This window comes from Mauremys reevesii, linkage group 19 (genome assembly GCF_016161935.1).
Source record: "Mauremys reevesii isolate NIE-2019 linkage group 19, ASM1616193v1, whole genome shotgun sequence".
Lineage (NCBI taxonomy): Eukaryota > Metazoa > Chordata > Testudines > Geoemydidae > Mauremys > Mauremys reevesii.
The window spans coordinates 17656080-17676154 of record NC_052641.1 but is presented as its reverse complement, the minus strand read 5'-3'; the positions used below and the strand labels follow the sequence as shown (position 1 = coordinate 17676154).

General features: G+C 51.6%; 1 protein-coding gene across 4 annotated transcripts in view; it reads left to right on the top strand.

Moving 5' to 3' along the window:
• The window catches only part of FAM163B (family with sequence similarity 163 member B), a 63408-nt gene that overhangs the window by 40332 nt on the left and 3001 nt on the right, over positions 1-20075 (top strand). For all 4 annotated transcript variants that reach the window (XM_039507084.1, XM_039507085.1, XM_039507083.1 and 1 more), the window contains one exon: positions 19434-19549. In XM_039507084.1, the coding sequence (XP_039363018.1) occupies positions 19457-19549 (93 nt within the window). In that variant the 5' untranslated portion in view covers positions 19434-19456. The remainder of the gene's footprint in view (positions 1-19433; positions 19550-20075) is intronic.

Genomic DNA, 20075 nt, shown 5'->3' with positions numbered 1-20075 from the left:
CACAGCCTGAGATTTTGAGGAATATTGGCCCTGAATCTTATGGAATAATTCAGGCTGAAAGTGGACTGGATAATGCAGGCTGGAGTTCGCGGTGCTACTGCCAAGAATCAGCCCTGAATTCTGGCTCTGCAATGTCTTGTATCCAGACAATGTCTTTTGATGGCATCACCTGGCTGGCCAGAGCACTTCCCACAGAGGGCATGGAAGACAGACGTGCCTGTTCCAGCCACGTGTACCTGCCCATGCTTACCCAAGGCTAGCAAAGTTCGTGCCTAGACAGGCGCATGTCTCCTAGGAAACATGATCGGGTTTGGGTTGGGCTTAGCTAGATCACATGAGCTGAGCCGGAGTTATATTCAGACTTTTCCTCAGTCGAGATGAGGCCTCAGCTGCCGTCCAGAGCGGCGCACGTTGTGTGTGGTGCCCAGGAAAGGCAGATAGCTTTGGTGCCACTCAAACTGCATTAGCATCATTGTCGCTCGGGGCTTTCTTTGCCTGGGGATACGCATTGCCAGGCAGGAGATGTGATATTACCTGTAGTGAAGGTGGGCCAGACGCTCTCCCTACTCCTCAAGATAAGCAGGAATATTTTTAGCCTTGGAAAGGCACTGGAATGAATGGTGTAAAATTATTCTAGGTTACAGTGTTTCCTGCTTCTTGCTTGCTTATATATACACACCTGCCCCTGGAAATTTCATGCTGCAAAACATCTGTTAGTCTATAAGGTGCCACAGGATTCTTTGCTGCTTCTACAGAACCAGACTAACACGGCTACCCCTCTGATACTTGACAGCCTAGCGAGTCATTTTTAAGTGAAAGTGAGAGAGAGTTGTTGACACCCCAGTTATTTTTTCCTCACAAGATCGCTAGAAAAAGGGAGGCCAGATACACAAGGTAAAGGAAGACAGCTGTGTCAAGGCCACATAAATAATGGGGTGCAGTGAGTATCCACTCTGTTGTGAAAGAGGTGTTTGCGAGCAGCTCATCCCCCCCCTTCTCAGTGACAGCCAGATTTTCAACAGCCTGGCACCCACATTTGGGGCCAGACATTCAAAGGTGCTCAGCCCCCGGCAGCTGCCATGGGGACAGCTGTGGCCAACAGACTGAGCTGCTTTGAAAACCTGGCCTGTAAAGTCTAATACTGCAGAGGTGCGGCACACCCACAAATCCAGCGGGAGTGAATGGGGATTATGGGTGCTCTGTTGCTTTGGAAATCAGGCCCGGCCACTAGGCCTGTGGAGTTCACTTGTGCTCCTGTTGTTTTTCCTTTCTGACTTTCGCATGCAGTTTGGTGAGGGTCTGTTTTCTGTTACCTGTTGGAAAGCTGCCTCTTTCCCCCGCTTCAGCAGGACTCTGGATGGGAGACCTGGCCCTGTGGGCTGCTTTGGTTGAAAGCAGCCTTCCCAATTAGAAAAGCACTCGTGATTTATGCTGGCCTGCCACGTTCATATCCCAGGTCTGAACTGTGACTTGCGTAGCAGGCAGCCAACTTCCCTTTATGAGGGAAAAGTCATGTTGGTCTGGTTTTCATGGAAGTTACGGCATTTGGCTCTTAGCTTCCAGGGAGGGGTGGGGATTTGGGGCAGGGGGGTATTCTGGTACTTAATTGAATTGAAGAACGTGTTGGACAATAGAACGAGGTTGCACTCAGGAAATAGCTGCACTTCTTTCTAATAGAGCAAGACAGAGTATAGGCAGACGAGGGTCACCTGGTGAGCAGAGGACCCAGCCATTCTGCGTTCCAGACTTCTGACCTCACAGTTACACCACAGTCCAGAGCTTTTGTGCATAATGCCACTTCGTACCGAAAAATACATTTTGGCACATGCAGTAGCTTGGTTATTTGTTCCCAGTGCTCTGAGTATCAGGCACTACTTTCATTCCTACCCTTCGTGGCATGCAGACAACCGCTTGTTTATGGGTTGAAGCTACATAATAACTCCTAGCCCACATGGCATCCATATCACAGCTATGTTTATGGGTTAAATGACATAATAAGTGTGGTAGGTTGTTATTGCTGCTGGTGGTGGGTTATTTTACATTTAAAATAAAATAAGCTCGGAGCTGGAATAATCAGTAACGCAGAACAACCTGTGGGTGTGATCATAAGGATATTCATTGGGAGAATACATAACATCGGAGTTATTTAAAGTTAGGCATCTAAATTACATAACTGGCCCTTTTTAAACCCACATCTCCCACATTGCTATACAGTTTGTAGAAATCCCCCTTCCTTCCAGACAACCCCACCCTGAGCCAAATAAGCCATCACTCAGGGAACTGAGCAAAAGAATTGTCTCCATCAGCACAAGCCAGTGTTGTCTAGTGGTTAGTACCCAGGCTTATGAATCGGGGGTACAGGTATAACTCCTACCTTTGCCAAAGACTTCCAGAGTGACCCTTGGACAAGACGCTGGCAGCCCAAGTTTCAGAAGTGCCTAGTGATTGAGGGCACGTCTGTTCTGATACACCTTTCAGCCAGATTTGCAGTGGGGGTTAGCCCCACAGCTCTTCTAGTCCGGATGTTAAGAGCTCAGCATGCTGATGGTTAAGCACGGCTTTCATTCCTAACCCACGTAGCATGCACGCCTCAGCTATATTTATGGGTTAAAACTATAATAATAACAAACAGACCCTGAGCACTTCTGAAAATCAGGCCCAAGGAGTCTCAGTTAGGGCACCCCAAAAACACCGGCCACGTCTGAAAATTGTGGCCTTAAAACAAAATCGATCCGTGCCTCAGTTTCCCCATTTGGGACAGCGGAGATAACATCAAGGAGGGTGCGCCAAGGCTAGACTGTTAAAGTTTGCAGACTACTCAGGTTCTCGGATACCGGATACCTTGAGAATTAGACATATAAGCAGAAAGAAAGAACTGATGCGAAACATGAAGACAGGAACAATCAGGTTTTAGGCAGCAGGTATTCAGATATTTCCAAACTGTTCACAGAGCATGTTTTCTTTCAGGCTTTTTTGCAATTCTTTCTCCACTCCCCTTCCCCACCCTCAACAAAAAAATGTAAATCCTCCCTTCCTGGGCCTTCACGGGAAGGGTTATGAACCAGACACAACCTTCTTCCAAGCAGCCCAGCACAATGGTGATAGTAAATGGCCTCAAGCCGGTGTGTTAGCATTGAGCTCATCTGCCCATTGGAAATGAGCTGCGTGCAGACACCTGCGTAAGCCAGCGATGCTGTCAAGGAACAGCTGGCTGGGTGTCGGACTGGTAATGAAAGACACCACATCATGACTCGGGACAAAAATCAATGGAGCAGTTCAGCATTTTGTGGCACTGTAAATTCAGATGCTTGTTTTCAGCCAGTCAGTCGGTCACGCTTGGGGCTGGCCCATTGGGTGTCCACGCTCCAGGCGGCTGGAATCCATCAACAGCGAATACCTGCATGCAGCAGCCAACAGCTCCGTGCCGGTGGGCCTCCCCTACGGAGGCTCAGAGAGCCCATCACACTTCATCCTGCTGTTTCTAAAGCTTGACGTTGGCTTCGTCCCCGCTTCATCTGGTGCAGAATAAAGGCACTGAGGCTAACGCTTGGGGGAGCGGGGGGCTGCCTGGGTTGCAAGTCAGGGCAGATTCCAGGAACCCCTATAAGAACAAAACCCCACCTTGAAGTGAATGGGAGCCTGGCTTTTGTGGGGAGAGCAGAACCTGTCCCATCATGCAGTGCGACAGGCTAGCCAAGCACAAGTCTTTGGGGACTGTAGCATCGAAACCTGATAGCCCGGCCAGGTCATGCCAGTGCAGTGGTGTTTTCTGTCACAACTCCTGTCTCCATGGACTTCACACTCGGCACAGTTTGGTTTTATATGTTGGAGGGCGGGATGAGAGCTGGAGTGCTCCCCTCCCCCCAAAATTATTTTTTGACAACAATGAAAAAAGCTTCATTTTCCTTCTAAATTTTTCCACACCACATTGTTCAGGTGGTTGTTGGAAACGGAACATTTTTTTGGTTTTTTTGCACCCAACCACAGAGGAATCTCAGCCAGTTGGGCAGAAGCAGCAACCCGCCCCCCCGCCCACTCACCAAACAAAGCCAAGCAACTGTGTCAGTAATGAACAGTAGCTGTGAAACATACTCCTTGCTTTTGGCTGGATGCTGCTCAGACTCACACCTGAGTCGCCCCGTTGACCACAGCCAGACTGCCTGGCTGAGACTGATGGCAAAACTTGACTCCAGGCACAGGGCTGCCCAGAGGAGGGGGCAAGTGGGGCAATTTGCCCCGGGTCCTGCAGGGGCCCCGCGAGCCCTGGCCCGCCGGCGGTCCGGGTCTTCAGCGGCATTTCGGCAACAGGGGGCCTTTCAGTCGCTCCGGGTCTTCGGCGGCATTTCGGCGGTGAGGAGCCCTTCAGTGCTGCTGAAGATGTGGAGCGACTGAAGGCCTCCCCCCACCCGCCACCAAAGACTGGACTGCTGCCGGGTGAGTACAAGCGCCGCAGCTCCCCCGCTTTGCCCCAGGCCCCCTGAATCCTCTGGATGGCCCTGTCCAGGCACCTACTTCAGTGACATCCAAGAGGAGGAGGAGGAGGCTTAAGTAGCTGCTGTTGCCTTCCTGGGTCTTGCTGTCCACAAGCTCGGCGTTAACTGGCATCAGTGGTTGTGAAAGCCCCGGCCTCTCCCACTCGCCCTTTGCCCAAGCCCTGCTTTCTGAATTCTCCCCCTTCTTTCCCACTCAGTCCCTGTTCAGAACTGAAGGACCCGGTCCAATGCTCATTGGGGTCAATGGCAAAACTCCCACTGACGTCAATGGGCTCTAAATGAGTTTGTCTTTAATCCAGCCCTTTGGCACCTAATGGTTCCGAGGAGCCATTTTCCTCCTCTGACGCTGTGCTCTCTTTTTTGTTCTGATGCTGTTTTCTTTGTGCCTGGGGTAATTTCGGTGTTTTTCACGCAGATGTTCGGAGACGTGTTGTGCATTAGCATTGTTATGGTGGTGGTTTTTCAGCAGTCTCTGCAGAGTCTTAGTGAGGAGCTGGGACTTTGCTTTAGAAGTTCAATTTTTTTAAAATAATTGTTTTCTGTTAATAGTGGCTCAGAAAATTTCCTGCTACTCCTGGGTTATTCAGGGGGACCCAGCAAGAAGGCAGGTCTGTGGGGGTACAAGGAGGAAAATGTGCTCCAGTGTCTGTAAGCTTCCTGGATTCTAGTTCTAACTCCAGTCCTCACTCTGCAGTGACCTTACGGTCAGGGGCAGCTCTAGGCACCAGCAAAACAAGCTGGTCATCTAGGCGGGGCGGGGGCGGGCCGGGGGGCGCGGGGGGGGCAGCGGGCGGGGCGGCCCGTCCTGCCGCGCGCATGCTGCGGGGAGGTCCCCGGAACGGGACGACTGACCTGGCCGCAGGCATGACTGCGGGGGGCGGCCCCGCCGCGGCTGGGTGGGACCTCTCCGAGGGCATGACTGCGCAGCTCAGCCCGCCCCGGGACCGGCGAGCGCCGCCGCAGCTGCGGGTCCAGCCGCCGAGCCGCGGGACCAGCAGTCATGCCGGGTCGTCGCCGCTGCTCCGCCCGGCGCGCTCCCCACAAGATGACTGCTTGGGGCGGCCAAAAAGCTAGAGCCGCCCCTGCTTACGGTCCGATTCTTTCAGCTGGTTCTTAACCCAGCCTCAGTTTTTGCTAGTGCATAATTGTTCCTACACTGAATATTATGCAAATATTAGTAGCTAGCCATCTAACGAGCTGAGATGCAGGCACTGTGTGATCTCTGACGTTTTGAACTGTGTTATATTCTCTCTTTGCAGTGGTGTTGGTCCTAGGATCTGAGGCAGACCAGGTGGGTGGGTGAGGTAATATATTTTATTGGATTAGTTTGTGTTGGTGGAAGGTACAAGCTTTCGAGCTTCACAGGAGAAGGAAATCAATTCTAACAATCTCTCCCAAGTCGTCTTGAGCTCAGACACACTGATTTCCTCCCGCAGGCTTGAAGAGCTTTGTGAAGCTCTGTGGCACCTTCCATCAATAGGAGTTGGTCCAATAAAAGATCTGATCTCACCCACCTTGTCTCTCTCATATTCTCTCAGCAGGCAGGGTTTTTCCGGAGTGTTTTATACACCTGAGACTGAAATAACATCTGCCCCAATTTCAGCAGCCGAGCATTGTTTGTTGAGGGAAAAGACGTTTTCTTCCATTTGCAGATCCATTAGTTTCTTTTCTTCCTCTTCACTGGAGCCACTCTCAAAATGTGCCAGGATGAGAGGGAACAAGGGAAGGTGTCTTCTGGGGGCGGGGAGCTCACATGGCCTCTGTCTGGAGTTGGTTTCTGGTTGAATGGCAGCCGGGCCCCCTCTCTCTCCAGAATGAGCAACTGACCAAACAGACCCATGTAGCTGGGCCAGAGGCAGAGCAGTTACTGTGTGTCATTACATTCTCTATGGTTACTAGCTACAGGAGATTCTCCTACTGCACAATTGCTCTGTGGCCTGTTGTGACGGAGCAGGAAGCAGGGCAGATTTGACCTGGGAATGTTGCAGGGGAGTTACATTAGGGATGGGGGACTTCCCTTGAAGGAAGCTACCTGAGCTGTAACCTGAGCCAGGACGGGGGTTGGGAAAAGTGACACCGTCTGGCCCTGAGACTGAACAAAGGAGAGGAGGAGCTGGGGGGAGGGGGAAGAGAGCTGCTGGAGGGGTTTTTGGTTTTCAGTCTTGGGCTGGGTGGTGCAACGTAGGGAACCCCAAGCTGGGGTCTAAGCTCCCTGAACCCCACAGAGGGACTTGATTGAGGGGTTCTGGTTGTACCTACACGCTCCGCTTGGGACTCTGTTCCTGTCATCTAATAAACCTTCTGTTTTACTGGCTGGCTGAGAGTCACGGTGAATCTCAGGAAGAGGGGTGCAGGGCCCTGACTTCCCCACACTCCGTGACACCTGTATTTCTGGAACAGGGATCGGGAAGTTCTATCCCGGCTGTTGCTGTGAAGCTCCAAGGTACAGCCCAGAAGCAGAGATCTCTTCACACCAGCCGTGGGACAGTGTCACAATCCCTTAACTCACTCTTGGTAGCTGTTCCTACCTCACAGCCATGGACCAGGCCAGGGCTTTCCTTTACGTCAGGCTCTGATCAGTGCCAGAGCCGAGCCCCGAGCCTGGGTGGAGACAGGCTTGCCAAATAGAAACAGCGCCTGGGGGAGCCCCGACAAACTGGACAGAGTGGCTGCATTGAGGACAGATTGTCGCGTAGGCCGATAGCAAGGGGAGCAGATGGGAATTTGGGGTTGGGGGGTGATAGAGAACCCCTGAGTCCACCTCAGGCCATGCGGAGTTAACATTCGGCTGCAGGCCTTTCCTCACTCTTGGCAATAAAAGAAAATGCGCTGGGTGGGGGAATGAATTTGGACAGGGAGCGTCTTCAGGCATCCACAGTAGTTCTGGGGCTCCTAATAGAACATAATGAGGAGGAAGGAGCCATATGGAGTTACACTGTGAGCGGTACCTCACAGCGCCTGTGTTCCTCATACCAGGGCTTCAAGACCACAGCAGAGCAGCACAGCACTTCCTTTTACCAGTGTGTTTATTACTAGATATATGAATCTGGGAGCCTGTGGAGCGTGAAATTAGGAACAAATGTAAAGGCGGTCTAGACAGGAACTGTTCTGCTTGTGGGCCTCCATATGCTGCGCTTTTCTGTTCTTTTTTTCCCCCTCACGCACTGGAGAGTTTAAAGCTTCCAGGTATGTGCTGTTCATGAGACAATATGTTTTAAAAAACGGCAAACTCCAAATGGCCCCAGTTATAACTCAGGGGTGCCTAAGAATTCCAAAGCGCCTGACGTGGGATTTTCCTAGCTATGTTGTATACATGGCTGGCTGCGTGTGGCTTTGTGTTTGAAAGCCCAGGACATAGGGGAAGCAGGCCCATGTGCTATCCTTCATTATTGGTGCCACGAGGGAGGGAATGGTCGTTTAATTAATCAGAAGTGAAAGAAAGCGAATCAGCATCAGCATCAAAATACATAGAATCTACTTGTATTTGGGGAATCTCAAAGCACTTTACAATGACGGGTTGATAACTTTATCCCCCTTTTAAAGATGGGGAAACTGAGGTCCAGGTGAAGTGCCTGGCCTGAAGTCACCCAGGGAGTCAGCAGCAGAGTCATGTGATAGACTCCAGACCTCGGGACTCCTGATCCCTTTGCGTCAGTCACAGGACATAGATGTCCTTTCGTGAGTGGATGATATGTGACCATCCCTAATTAATCAGTTACCTTTCCTTCCAGGAGAGAGTGTTCATTGCAAAGCCCATCCTGTGAGAGCACAAGGGCACAGGCTTCCCGGGCAGGGCGATGGAGTGAACTGGCAGGGAAGGGGTAAAATGAGGAGGATGGTCTGGCAGGTTGGCCATCACAAGACAATTATTTGGGGCAGGATGACCCCAAAGGTCTGACTCTCCTTCCCCCTCCACCAGTGTCAGTCAGGAAGTCAGTGGAGAAAGACCAGCTTGAAATTGGTGAGAGAAGAATCAAGCCTAGGGTATGCTGAGTTTAGGGATTCTGTGATCCTTACAGAGCCCCATGATTATTTCTCATACCTCCTTATGGGAAGAGAGGCTGTTGGGTGACACAAGCTGCATCAGACCTGAAAGGAAGCAATCAATATATCTATATATATATATGCACAGGAGATGAAACGAGTCTATGGAATCTTCCGGCATGTCACTGCATTGCTGGGATCTGCCCCTCACTCGTTCTCATCCCCAAATTGGATCTCTGCAGATTGCCCCCGTTGGGGCACCATGTTTCTGTGTTCCCTGAACATCCCGGACTCCGATGAATCAAGAACTGAATTTGGACCCCAGGACCCCAAGGAGCTGGAAGCCTGTTTGTGGGTCTGATGGATCCCCAGTGGAGAGCGAGTGAGGACTGGGCAGACAGGGGCCCAGAGGTGGGCAGAGGAGATGCTCTGTGCCACAGCCAGCTGTGCAGAGTGTACCCGAGAAAATGTAATACAACCAGTACACTCACTGAGGGGGGGTGTCCCTGTCAGGGAGGCTGTAATACAGCCACACTGCCAGGATGGGGAGCCCTGACCTCCTACTGTCCCCATTCCCCCTTCTCCTCTCTCGCATCCACATAGGTGCTAGACCCTGGAGGTTGGGCCTGTGACTGTTCCAGGTGGGAGGTGCAGGGCATCCAGGCCCTATTGGGGAGATGTTAGTCTGTGCACCCCTAACTTGCCACTGCACTACACCAGCTCAGCCAGTGGGATCTGCAGGCCTGCCCCCGCCCCAGACAAGATGGGCTGGCACTGAACGGGTGTGTGTAAAATCTAGGCTGGCCCCTTTACTGCTCAGAGTGCCTGGGCAGCTATGTGAATCTGCGCGTATCTGAGCTAAGCCGTCCTAGCTGCCCATGGTGCGGGGCAGCAGGGGCGCTGATGGCCCCTCCTTTCCCAGTGCTGGTAGAACAGAGTCCTGCACTTAGGACGGAAGAATCCCATGCACTGCTACAGACTAGGGACCGAATGGCTGGGCAGCAGTTCTGCAGAAAAGGACCAAGGGGTTACAGTGGACGAAAAGCTGAATATGAGTCAACAGTGTGCCCTTGTTGCCAAGAAGGCTAACATCATTTTGGGCTGTATAAGTAGGAGCATTGCCAGCAGATCAAAGGATGTGATCATTCCCCTCTATTTGGCATTGGTGAGGCCTCATCTGGAGTACTGTGTCCAGTTTTGGGCCCCACACTACAAGAAGGATGTGGAAAAATTGGAAAGAGTCCAGCGGAGGGCAACAAAAATGATCAGGAGGCTGGAGCACATGACTTATGAGGAGAGGCTGAGGGAACTGGGATTATTTAGTCTGCAGAAGAGAAGAAAGAGAGGGGATTTGATAGCTGCTTTCAACTACCTGAAAAGGGGTTCCAAAGAGGATGGATCTAGACTGTTCTCAGTGGTACCAGACGACAGAACAAGAAGCAATGGTCTCAAGTTGCAGTGGGGGAGGTTTAGGTTGCATATTAGGAAAACCTTTTTCACTAGGAGGGTGGTGAAGCACTGGAATGGGTTACCTAGGGAGGTGGTGGAATCTCCTTCCTTAGAGGTTTTTAAGGTCAGGCTTGACAAAGCCCTGGCTGGGATGATTTAGTGGGGGATTGGTCCTGCTTTGAGCAGGGGGTTGGACTAGATGACCTCCTGAGGTCCCTTCCAACCCTGATATTCTTTGATTCTATGCATACAGGCACACCCAGCGGCATGTGGTCGGGGGCCAGGTGCTTGTCAGCATTCTCCCCTGTTGTGTATTTTGCTGAAAGCACTGCGTTCCCTGGGCACGGTGCGTAGAGGTTCGACCATGCCTTTCCATCGGGCTAGGGCTGAGGAACTGCTGCTCCAGTTGGACATTCCCCACTTGTAAGGGAAAACCCTGGGGAAAGCTTTTAAAGTGAGCATGGTCCAGAGGGTGAAATTACCAGTGACATGCAATCCACATCAGATTGGCCTGGCTTGGGTCATGGAACCTCCACTCCCCTGCTGGAAAGCCAAGGAGACAGGCAGACAGACTGCCGCAGCCTCCTGCTTACTCCACAAGGGGATACATGGACAGGTGCTGGGAGGTTGCAACCATCATGCTCTGCCCATATTGCTGGAGAAGGGGAGGGGCATCCCAGCTAGATTGGAGGGGGCTGGCGATGTGGAACAGCTGGCGCACCCCGATTTACTCCATGCAATGGACATTTTCTGCCATTAGGCTATAAAGACCATGGACCAATTTCATCCCTGGTGTAATTCCCTTTATTTCACTAGACTTGCAGTAGGGATGCCTTTGGCCCAGCATTCTGGCACTGAAGGCAGCCTCAGGAGCAGGGAATGGAGCTCACGGCTCCTAACCCAACATGCAGCTTTCCACTGTGCCATACCCGAAGGGTCACTGATTTTTTCAGTGGCACTAGACTCCTGTGTGGGCGCATCACAGCTGACTATGGGATTTAGGCTCCTAAGTCACTTGGGTGCTTTGGACCATGTCCCCCTCAGGCTGTGTTCAGGTAAGACGCCCATTCACGCCAGTGCGGGATGTCAGGAGCTGGCCCAGCGCTCACCCTGTGGAAGCATCATGCCAGAAGGCCTGCAGAGCCGCACTATAAATTACACTCTCTCCTACAGCCCAATTCAGCACCAGCATAAAATATGAGACTGCTTTCGCCAGCCAGTACTTACCAACGTTAGCAGGACTGCAGATGCACCGTCGGTTTATTTTCTTTGGAATCCAAACAAATCCTGAACAGATAAGGCTGATTTTCCTCTGGCGCTGTAGTAATTTGGGGGCAGGGGGTGGTTTTGTGTTAACCTGCTGCAGGCCAGCTGCGTTAAAGCACTTCTGAAGGAGGTGTTCAGAACAGGTGTGCTCTGGGTAATTTACGTAGTTCACCCTGGGCCCTGTCCTATGCTCGCAGCACTAGAGGGCTGCTAGAGATTTATAATTATAACAGCGCCGATGTTCTTGCAGGCGAGTGGGCTGACAGAGCTGTTCATGTTCTGGCTGGTATGCATGCAAACACTGGGGGCCGCTCTCAGTAACGCCTCTGCCACCCCGAAGATGGCAATGCAGCTACACCAGCGCCAGCCGGAGTATGGTATAGGTGGAACACCACCTATGGTAAAGCTTGCAGAAGTATTTTTATTCCATTTATACAGCTATAGATTAGATAAATGTATGATACAGGAGGGAGGTGACAGATTCTCTGCTGATGTCAATTACCACAGTTCCATTGTCTCCAACAGAGCTGCATCAGTTTACACCAGCAGAGAATTTCACCGAACAGCTGGTAAGATGACGGAGGAACTGGTGGCAAGTGTTATCCACCAGTGCTTGACTTCCAGTGGTATCATAGCACTTGATTCTTCCAGCTGGGGTTCAAACCTGGCTAGGACTCCGGGACCATTGATGGGTGATGAGCTCAGCTTTGGGGAGAGAGGTCAAAGATCCATGTTAATGCTGCTGTATCTGTCAGCAGCTTTCAGCCCCAGGTTTCTGCTGATCTGCCTGCAAGCCTGGCATGGGGAGATGGCCAGAGCAATGATGGGAGATGAAGTGGCTCGGCTGCGCTGCATGGAGTTCCCACAGGGATGCTTTGATTCCCTCCTGATCGGTCTCCGCTGGGACAGCAGGATTGAGACACTGAGCCAGCTGGCTTTTTGGTTTTGTTTGAGCCAATGATTACCCTTGGGGGGGCTGTTACAAACTGGGCTGTGGCATTCTTCTGAGCAGGGCCCTGGGTAAGCAAGCCCAGGCCTGGAGCCTGTGCTGAAATTCTCCACGCCTTGGCTTCTCTGTTGCCAGCTGATGCTGTAGCGTATGCATCTCCGTCGCTCTCACACGTCAAAGCCCAAGCAGGCTCGTGTAATAAACTCAGACCTGTCGGCCTTTTTTTGACTCTGGCCCAGCTACATGGGTCTGTTTGGTCAATTGCTCATTCTGGAGGGGGGGGGGGGCTGCCATTCCTGGGGAGGGGAAAGAAAAACCACAGGACAGGTTCATTATGATGGTTTATACACGAGGAGCATGAAGCTGGTTTGGCCAGGGCTCTTGTCAGCGGGGCAGGCCTCCCCACTCTCTCCCCGCATGCAGCTTGCTTAATTCTCCCAGAGGCTCCAGGTACCTGAAGGCTGAGTAGCGCTTTCATTCCTCACGTGCAGGCAGCCGTTCCAAGGTGCAGCCAGCTGGCACTGTGCGTCGAGCTGGAGGCGTGGGTGGGAGGCTGTCCAGAACTCTGGGGGGGGCGGGCGGGAGGTGTGTGTGCGCGCGTGTGTGTGTGAATGTACCAGCCTGTGTCTGTGATGCTAGGGAGGTTCGCATCCAAACCAAACAAACCCTTACTTTCTTCTCACAGCTTTTCAGTCCCGCTGTGGGGAGAGCTGACTTAGGGTTCAGGCGGGCTCAGAAATGGAGATTGGCAGCACCAGCACTCCTGTGGCGTGTCCGAGCCTGTCACAGCTGCCAGGACAGGCCTGAGTCCCACCTTAACCAAGATGATTTGTCTAGGTAACAGGAAAATATTTAGCAGGGCACCCGAATGAGCAGAACGAAGGAGAGATGCTGTTAGCTCACAGACACTGGAGTTGCTGTCTCCAAGCCGGTCGTTGGTATTCACCCCAATATCCTGCCTGGCCTTAAACCTGCTTCAGAAGTTGCTGACCCAACCCCCACATTATAAACATAAGATCCAGCTCCATAGCCCAGTGGAGATAGTGGGTGTCTTTCCATCAACTTACTGGACTTCGGATCAGACCCATAGGCCCTAATTTTGACCCCCCCCAGATCCACATGTGGCTCTTTGTGAAGCAGGGGAAGGAGTGGGTCAATGGCAAGGGGGAGGACTGGGGCAGGAGCAGAGAGAGGCTGCCCCCGCCCTGGGCAGCGTTGCCCCCACCAACTCCACAGTGAGCCTGAGGTTTTCCAGCAGAGCCCTCCATGGTGCGTGTGACAGAATGCACCCCGGTATTCACACCCGATGCACGATTGTAATAATCTTTGTACACAGCTGAGTGGGGAGACCTGACCAGCCGGAAGGGAACACAAAGGCAGCTCAAACAGGGGGAAAAAATACCAGCAGGGAACAACCGTCCACACAGATTCTTTTCTCCTAGTTCCCAGCTGGAAATGTTGTTTCAAGAGGGGGACTGAAACTCCCTCTCTCTGCTTGCCCATCACATTCCCTGCACCTCAGAAGACAAAGGGAATGGCAGCTGGACTTGGGGAGGGGGCGTGACCTGAAGCATTTGGTCAGGAAGCATGTGGTGAGAAATTTTGCTTGAATCTAATACAGTTTGTTAAGTCAGGCACTATTTTATCTTTATTTTGCTTGTAACCATTTCTGACTTGTGTGCCTCATTATTTGTACTCAAAATCTCCCTTTGTAATTAATAAACTTGTTTTATTGCGTCACCTAATCTGGCGTGTTTAGGTTAAAGTGTCTGGGTAACTTCAATTCTCATGCTAAGCTGGTGTATATTTATTTCTTTAACACAATAATGAACTGACTCTTTCTGGGCTGTCTGGGAGAGGGCTGGACAGTGCAGGACGTACAGTTCTGGGGAGAAGGTCCTGGACTGGGAGTGTATTGAGGGTCACCCTGCGGTATAAGCAAGGCTGGTGAAAACCAGAGTGTGACTGGCAAGCACATGTGGGAGCGGCCTGCATGGTGGTGGCAGGTTGTGAGCAGTCCAGGTTGGAAACTACAACAGCTAGTCACTGCAAGGCACCCCAATCCAGTGGGCTGGATTACACCCCGGTACATCACAGACTGAAACACCCTCTGGGGCAGTGGGGGTCCATTGGAACCACTAATAGCTGCACACACGTTGCCAATCTAAGCGCCCCACTTACCGGTGTTATAAGCTAAAGGCCACATCCAGCCGCAGGCGCTGACTTTTCCTGTTCCCGCTGGGTGCTCTACCCTAACTCTGCCCTGATGCTCTGCCCTCACTCTGCCTCTTCCCACCCAACTCTGCCCCCTCACCTGAGCCCCCCCCATCCCACCCGCCTGCTGCTCACACCTGTGCAAACCCTCTCCCCCGAATGCCTCCCACCAGCTGCTCACTGAGCAGCAGCCAGCCCTGGGGCTCCAGCACTGCTGTGGCTGGTGGGTGCTGAGTAACCCCTATTTTTTTCCATGGGTTATTGGTTGGGCATCTACCATCGCCTTTAGGTCAAGACAGATGCTCCCATGTGTAAGCACCTAATATAGTTTCCAATAGGTAAAGTCCAGGCCAATTCCCGTTAAAGTCAATGAGGCAAAGGCATCTCACTGACTTGGGTGGATCGTGTCGGCACCTATGCATCCAGCCAGCCACAGCATCGGCCCCTATGCATCCAGCCATGCACAGTGTCAGCGCCTATGCATCCAGCCAGCCACAGCGTCGGCGCCTATGCACCCAGCCATGCATACATAGGGGATCAGTTGGGGATTGGTCCTGCTTTGAGCAGGGGGTTGGACTAGATGACCTCCTGAGGTCCCGTCCAACCCTGATATTCTATGATTCTATGATTCATTGACATCAGTGGGAACAGGAGGGGCCCCAATGACTGTTATGTAACTGACCTCAGACACTCTGATTGCCTTCTCCAGACCTGAAGTAGAGCTCTGTGTAGCTCGAAAGCCTGCACCTTCCACCCCCAGAAGATGGTCCTGTAAAAGATATTCCCTCACCCACCTAGGCTCTCACGGAACAGAACTGACATGTTGCATTTCTTGTCCCTGGAGTTTTCTCTCGCTCTCCCTGTTGCTTTGAGAGAGAGGAAGGGAATCAGGAGCAGCGTTCCTCGTCACCCAAACAGAGGAAACACTGAGCCCCTGTTCCGTGACCATTCTGCTCACTCTAGTTTCCAAGTCATCTTACAAGGGACACTTTGTGGGAGGCTAGTGAGTAGCCTAGTGGAAGAAATGGATGTTCCTGACCTGCTCTCACCTGGCACTGGACTCACAAGATTGTGATATGTGTATAAAGCCTGACCTGGTAGCTTAGAGCTCAGTAGCTTCCTCTGTATTTTACCGTCTCATTATGCCAGCCCTAAACCATTGCAGGACGCAGATACCTTCGCAAAGCGAGAGAGCGAATCATCATTAGAAAGGATTTGTGTGGAAACTTTTTGAAAAAAAAACAACAACCACACACCAACGAGCGACGGAAAAAAGAGTAGTCAAAGGAAATTGGTGATATACTGATGTCAGGCAAATATGCAGGCAGGTGCCAGGCCCAGGCTAAATTACAGTCTTTCCATTATTCAAAATGCAAGCCATCATAGGCATGGCACCAGGGCCTGGCTTGGCAAAAACGGTTCCAAAGAGCTTTGAACAATATGTTCATTTTCACCACAGCAAACTAGGAAATGGCCCCGGGGGGGCGAGGGGGGGGGGCGCAGCTTGCCTCTCCCCACCCCCACCCCCAGCCCGGGACACCACGTCTCGGCATCATTTCTTGAGGCAAAGCTGCTCCCTAGAACGGGGGCTTGAATCTATCCCCAGGCCTGAAACAACATGGTATTGGAATCTGGACTCGCTGGCACTGCTAACTGTTCTCCTCTCTCTCTCTCTCTCTCTCTCTCTGTGTTCCCTCTACTCATACAAAGGTAAACTTTTATATTATATGAACAGCACACGGGCGTGCATGCACACACATTTACGCATTGTTCATACAAAGGCATGAGTTACATAATTTAATGCATCTATTTTTGCAAACTGAAGCTCTGCAAATGAACAGGGCTATTCCTGAGTTCATCACAGGAGAAGATTTAGTAGTTCCAGTTATTCCAAATTAAAATCCACATTATTTTCATATGGAAAATAGATCACAGGCTCAAAGGCAAACTGACACGAGTCAAATTCTTTACTGTATAAAGCTCTTCCGCTCTCTCTATAATTGAAGCTATAAATCTTAGTGCAAGCGAGAGCCCGTCACGCTAGGTAATATTGCTGTCACTGTGATGGGTACACAGGACAGAATGTGACTTGTCTATGATGTCCTGCTGAGACCACATTGGTCTAATTACAAGACAGAAGGTCTTTTTTTTTCTTCTCCTTCCCATGGGTCCCGTCTTCTGGGATGTTGAATAGCGCTCATTGATGTTTGAAAGTGTGCCGCACCCTGCAGGATCAGGGCCTTTCTTTGAGGGTTTGGCTAAGGGTGAGTCTCAAAAATATATCCCCCTTTTGTGTAATGTAAATATAATCATATTATACATTATGCAACTATGGTTCGTCACCACCATTGCTTGCTCAGCTGCTCCACCATATGGGGAAGAGATTGTGATGGGATCAGCGGACAAGCATGACTCAGCCTAGCTGTGAGCTGTAACTGCCGGCAAGCCAGTCATTCGTTGGCTGCCCTCTTGCAGGTGCCATTCATTTGGCTCCATAAATGGTGGCCACATGGATGTCTTCTCCCCTGGGCCACCAGGCCAACCCATTGACATGTTAACTTTCTCATGTGCGTCACGATGCCCTGCATCAGCTTAACTTACTTTCCTGTCAGTGTGTTTTACGCTCCATAGGGAAACAACCCAGTCCTGTAACCCTTTGTCAGCCAAGTAGTGCCACTGATGTCAAACTAGCACTACTTGTGGCTAAGAGTTTGCAGCCTCGGCTCCTGAATCAGGGCACAGCTTCCTTTGGCATTTTTCTCGGTGTCACTCAAGTTGCTCACGGGTCTCCTCCGTTTTGTGTTGGCTGCTGGTCGGTGCTTTATTGCAAGCTTGAGAGGTGGTTTGTTAGAGTCTTTCTTGGGGCTTCTCAAAGCTCCATAATTTGCAGTGGCGCCCCCCCAGTTATTAGTGCAAGTGATCAAGGTTTGGATGTATAAGCATTATTTTGTTTTATTAATACACCAGCTTATCTGTAAAGCAGAGCCGCCCCATGCCTGCCGATAGTGGGGGGAGGGCAGCGTAAGGCCAGCCAGCTTCAGCAGTGTTACTGAGCATGCTCAGGAAATCTGGAGGGGCACATGATCCCCCCATCGCCTCTGTGTAACGGTCAACAATGTACTCCCCAGTGTTATCAGGCTAGACTGTGCAATGGTTACATTGACGCACCCTTATGCACTTGAGTAGGCCTGTTGAAATTAGCAGCGAGCCAGCTCTTTTTCTGAGCCATAATTCATGAGGGGCCACTTTTAAAACACATTAGACTTAGAGGACAATTAAAATAGATTAGCCTGGACCAAATCCTCCATGAACCTAAAATATATTTTGTGCTTCCTTTGCAAATGAGGCGCATACTCTGCTGCGACGGAGTGAGGCAAATACACAGGCCCTGCATTTTGTTCAGCAGCACCACATGCACGGGAAGCTTCCAATGTGTTTCTAGTGAGGTTTCTATTGTAAGACACTGCAACAAAGTCTCTTAGCTGCACAACCATCAAGGGCATCACTGAGCAGAGACTTTTGCTCATTGTCTCATTAGACGATTTTTTTATATGGAGTTAACCAGCCCAGAGACTCATTAAAATTTTCCCTAGGCTCCAAGTCATAGACATTTTTTTCCTACCTGTTGGCTGCCGGGACACACATTAAATCTTACATCTACTGTGTGGTTACTTTTTCCATCCTCCCTTCATACAGCCGCCAGGTGGCACTTGGCTGGACTCAGGGTGATGGGTGATACCAGCTCCATCGTGTTCAGCCTGCTAGCTGCTGCCAAGACAACATCCCAGTGAAGCAAGTAGATATGCACAGATTGGTTCCAGATGGATTTTACAGGCCTTTGTTTGACGTCAGGAAAAGCAGCCTGCCGGCCTGCCCCACAACCCTGATAATGGGCCTGATCCTGAGGCCCACCCACCAACCCCAGAGAAGGCGTGTGGCCAAATCTTGCAGGTCCATTAACTTAGCTGGGCGTTTTGCTGGAGGAAAGGCTTCAGGATTTGCTCTACCGAGCTGTGTGTACTTAAGGGACAGCAGGATTAAGCCTGGTGTGTGTACTGTCAGCCAGAACACAAATAAGCAGTGGGCAATCCACTTCTTTGTTAATATGCCTTCCTACCACACGCATGGACAGTAGGGACCAGACAGAAAACCAGCTGGCTGCACAAGAGTGGGCAAAGTGGAAGACTCATCATGGCCACGCTGGCGATCCCTTGCTAGCTTGAATCGCCAGTTAGCGCATGCATGGTCAATGGCTTGATGGGCTTGTGTCAAAGGCGCGCGCACAGGAAACTGTACAGAACTTGGTCCAGATGCTTCAGATGGGGCCGTTCTCTCTGCTGGCATTTGAATTTCTTATTGCAGGAAATCTAGGTGCTTATCCCGTTACACTGGGCTGGGTTAAGGTAATCAGGGGCCACAGGCACAGGAGACATGTGGGTCCCCTGTAGCCCATCCCCATGGGACTGCAGCTCAGAGATCCCTTGGCCAAAAGCACAGCCTTGCTCCATGGCCACCCACACTCCACCTGGCTCACAAAGCCAGAGGTCACATGAGCCATAGTTCAAGGGGCTCGCCTCTGGCCTATAGGTCAGGGGGAGAGAGCCCAGTCCCCCTTCCCACACGGGAGCCTTGCCTTGGCCCTTAAGTCACAGCCATGATGGCGCCTGCTCCAGGAAGTTCTAGCTGGCACCATGCCAGCTTGCTGCAGTCCCTAGTGGCCCAGCAGCCACATGGCTTTAAAAAAAACAAAACCACTAGCAAATTCAGTATTAAGCAGCCTCAGCATGGGCAGACTGGGCAATGCTCACGGGGCGAATGGCCACCACTCAGCCTGCCCCACTGGCGCGCTCACATAGAGTGGGGTGGTGCTGAATGCTGGGCTCCTGCCCCAAAGAAGGGCATAACCCACCAGAGCTGGGGTTTCAGTCGGGCTCAGCCCCCTGCATGCCCCTGGGGCCCAGTGTGTGCTGGTAGGTGCTGAGCTGCCCCTCTCCCCGGTTTTTGGTTAGCTGCAGTAGAAATTTGTATGAGGCTACTGCCCATTTACCCTGTGTTTGAACGCCCCTTCTGTCTTCCAGGGTGTTAATGGAGAAGAGGTCGAATGACAGCCGGGACCGTGGTCATCACAGGTGGAATATTAGCGACTGTCATTTTGCTTTGCATTATAGCAGTTCTCTGCTATTGTAGGCTTCAGGTACGCCTCGCGGGGCTGCACATCAGCCCATGCTGCTTTGTTTCAGCGTGACAGAGACTAGTTGGTCCAAGGGCAGCTGAAAAGTGAGGGGCGGGAGAAGGGAAATGAGATCAAAGGGGCTTTTGGTGAGAGGGGACAGGAACTGCTTCTGAAGGGGGAATGGGGAGAAGTTCCTTCCCGATGAACACCAGTCACTGAAGTGTTTGGAGCGACATAAGGTGCAGCACCTGTGCAGGTTCCCTTGCAAAACTATCTATGACCCATGAACACAGACAGGTCCCTGCTCCAGGGAGCTGACGGGCCAAGCACAGCAGGAACGAATGTGGGTTGAAGTGTTTATTGACCCTTGTGAGTCAGGCTCTCAGCCCTTTACGTTCTGGCCCTTCTGGCTCAAACGTTATGTCATGGTGGGGGGAGGGGCTCAGGTTCTGAGGCGGATGGAGCCTGGCGCTGGGAAGTCCTGTTCAGCCCTCTCTGGTCCCACCCGTGCGGGTTGTGCCCCACAGCGCAGTTAATAGTGTTTTAT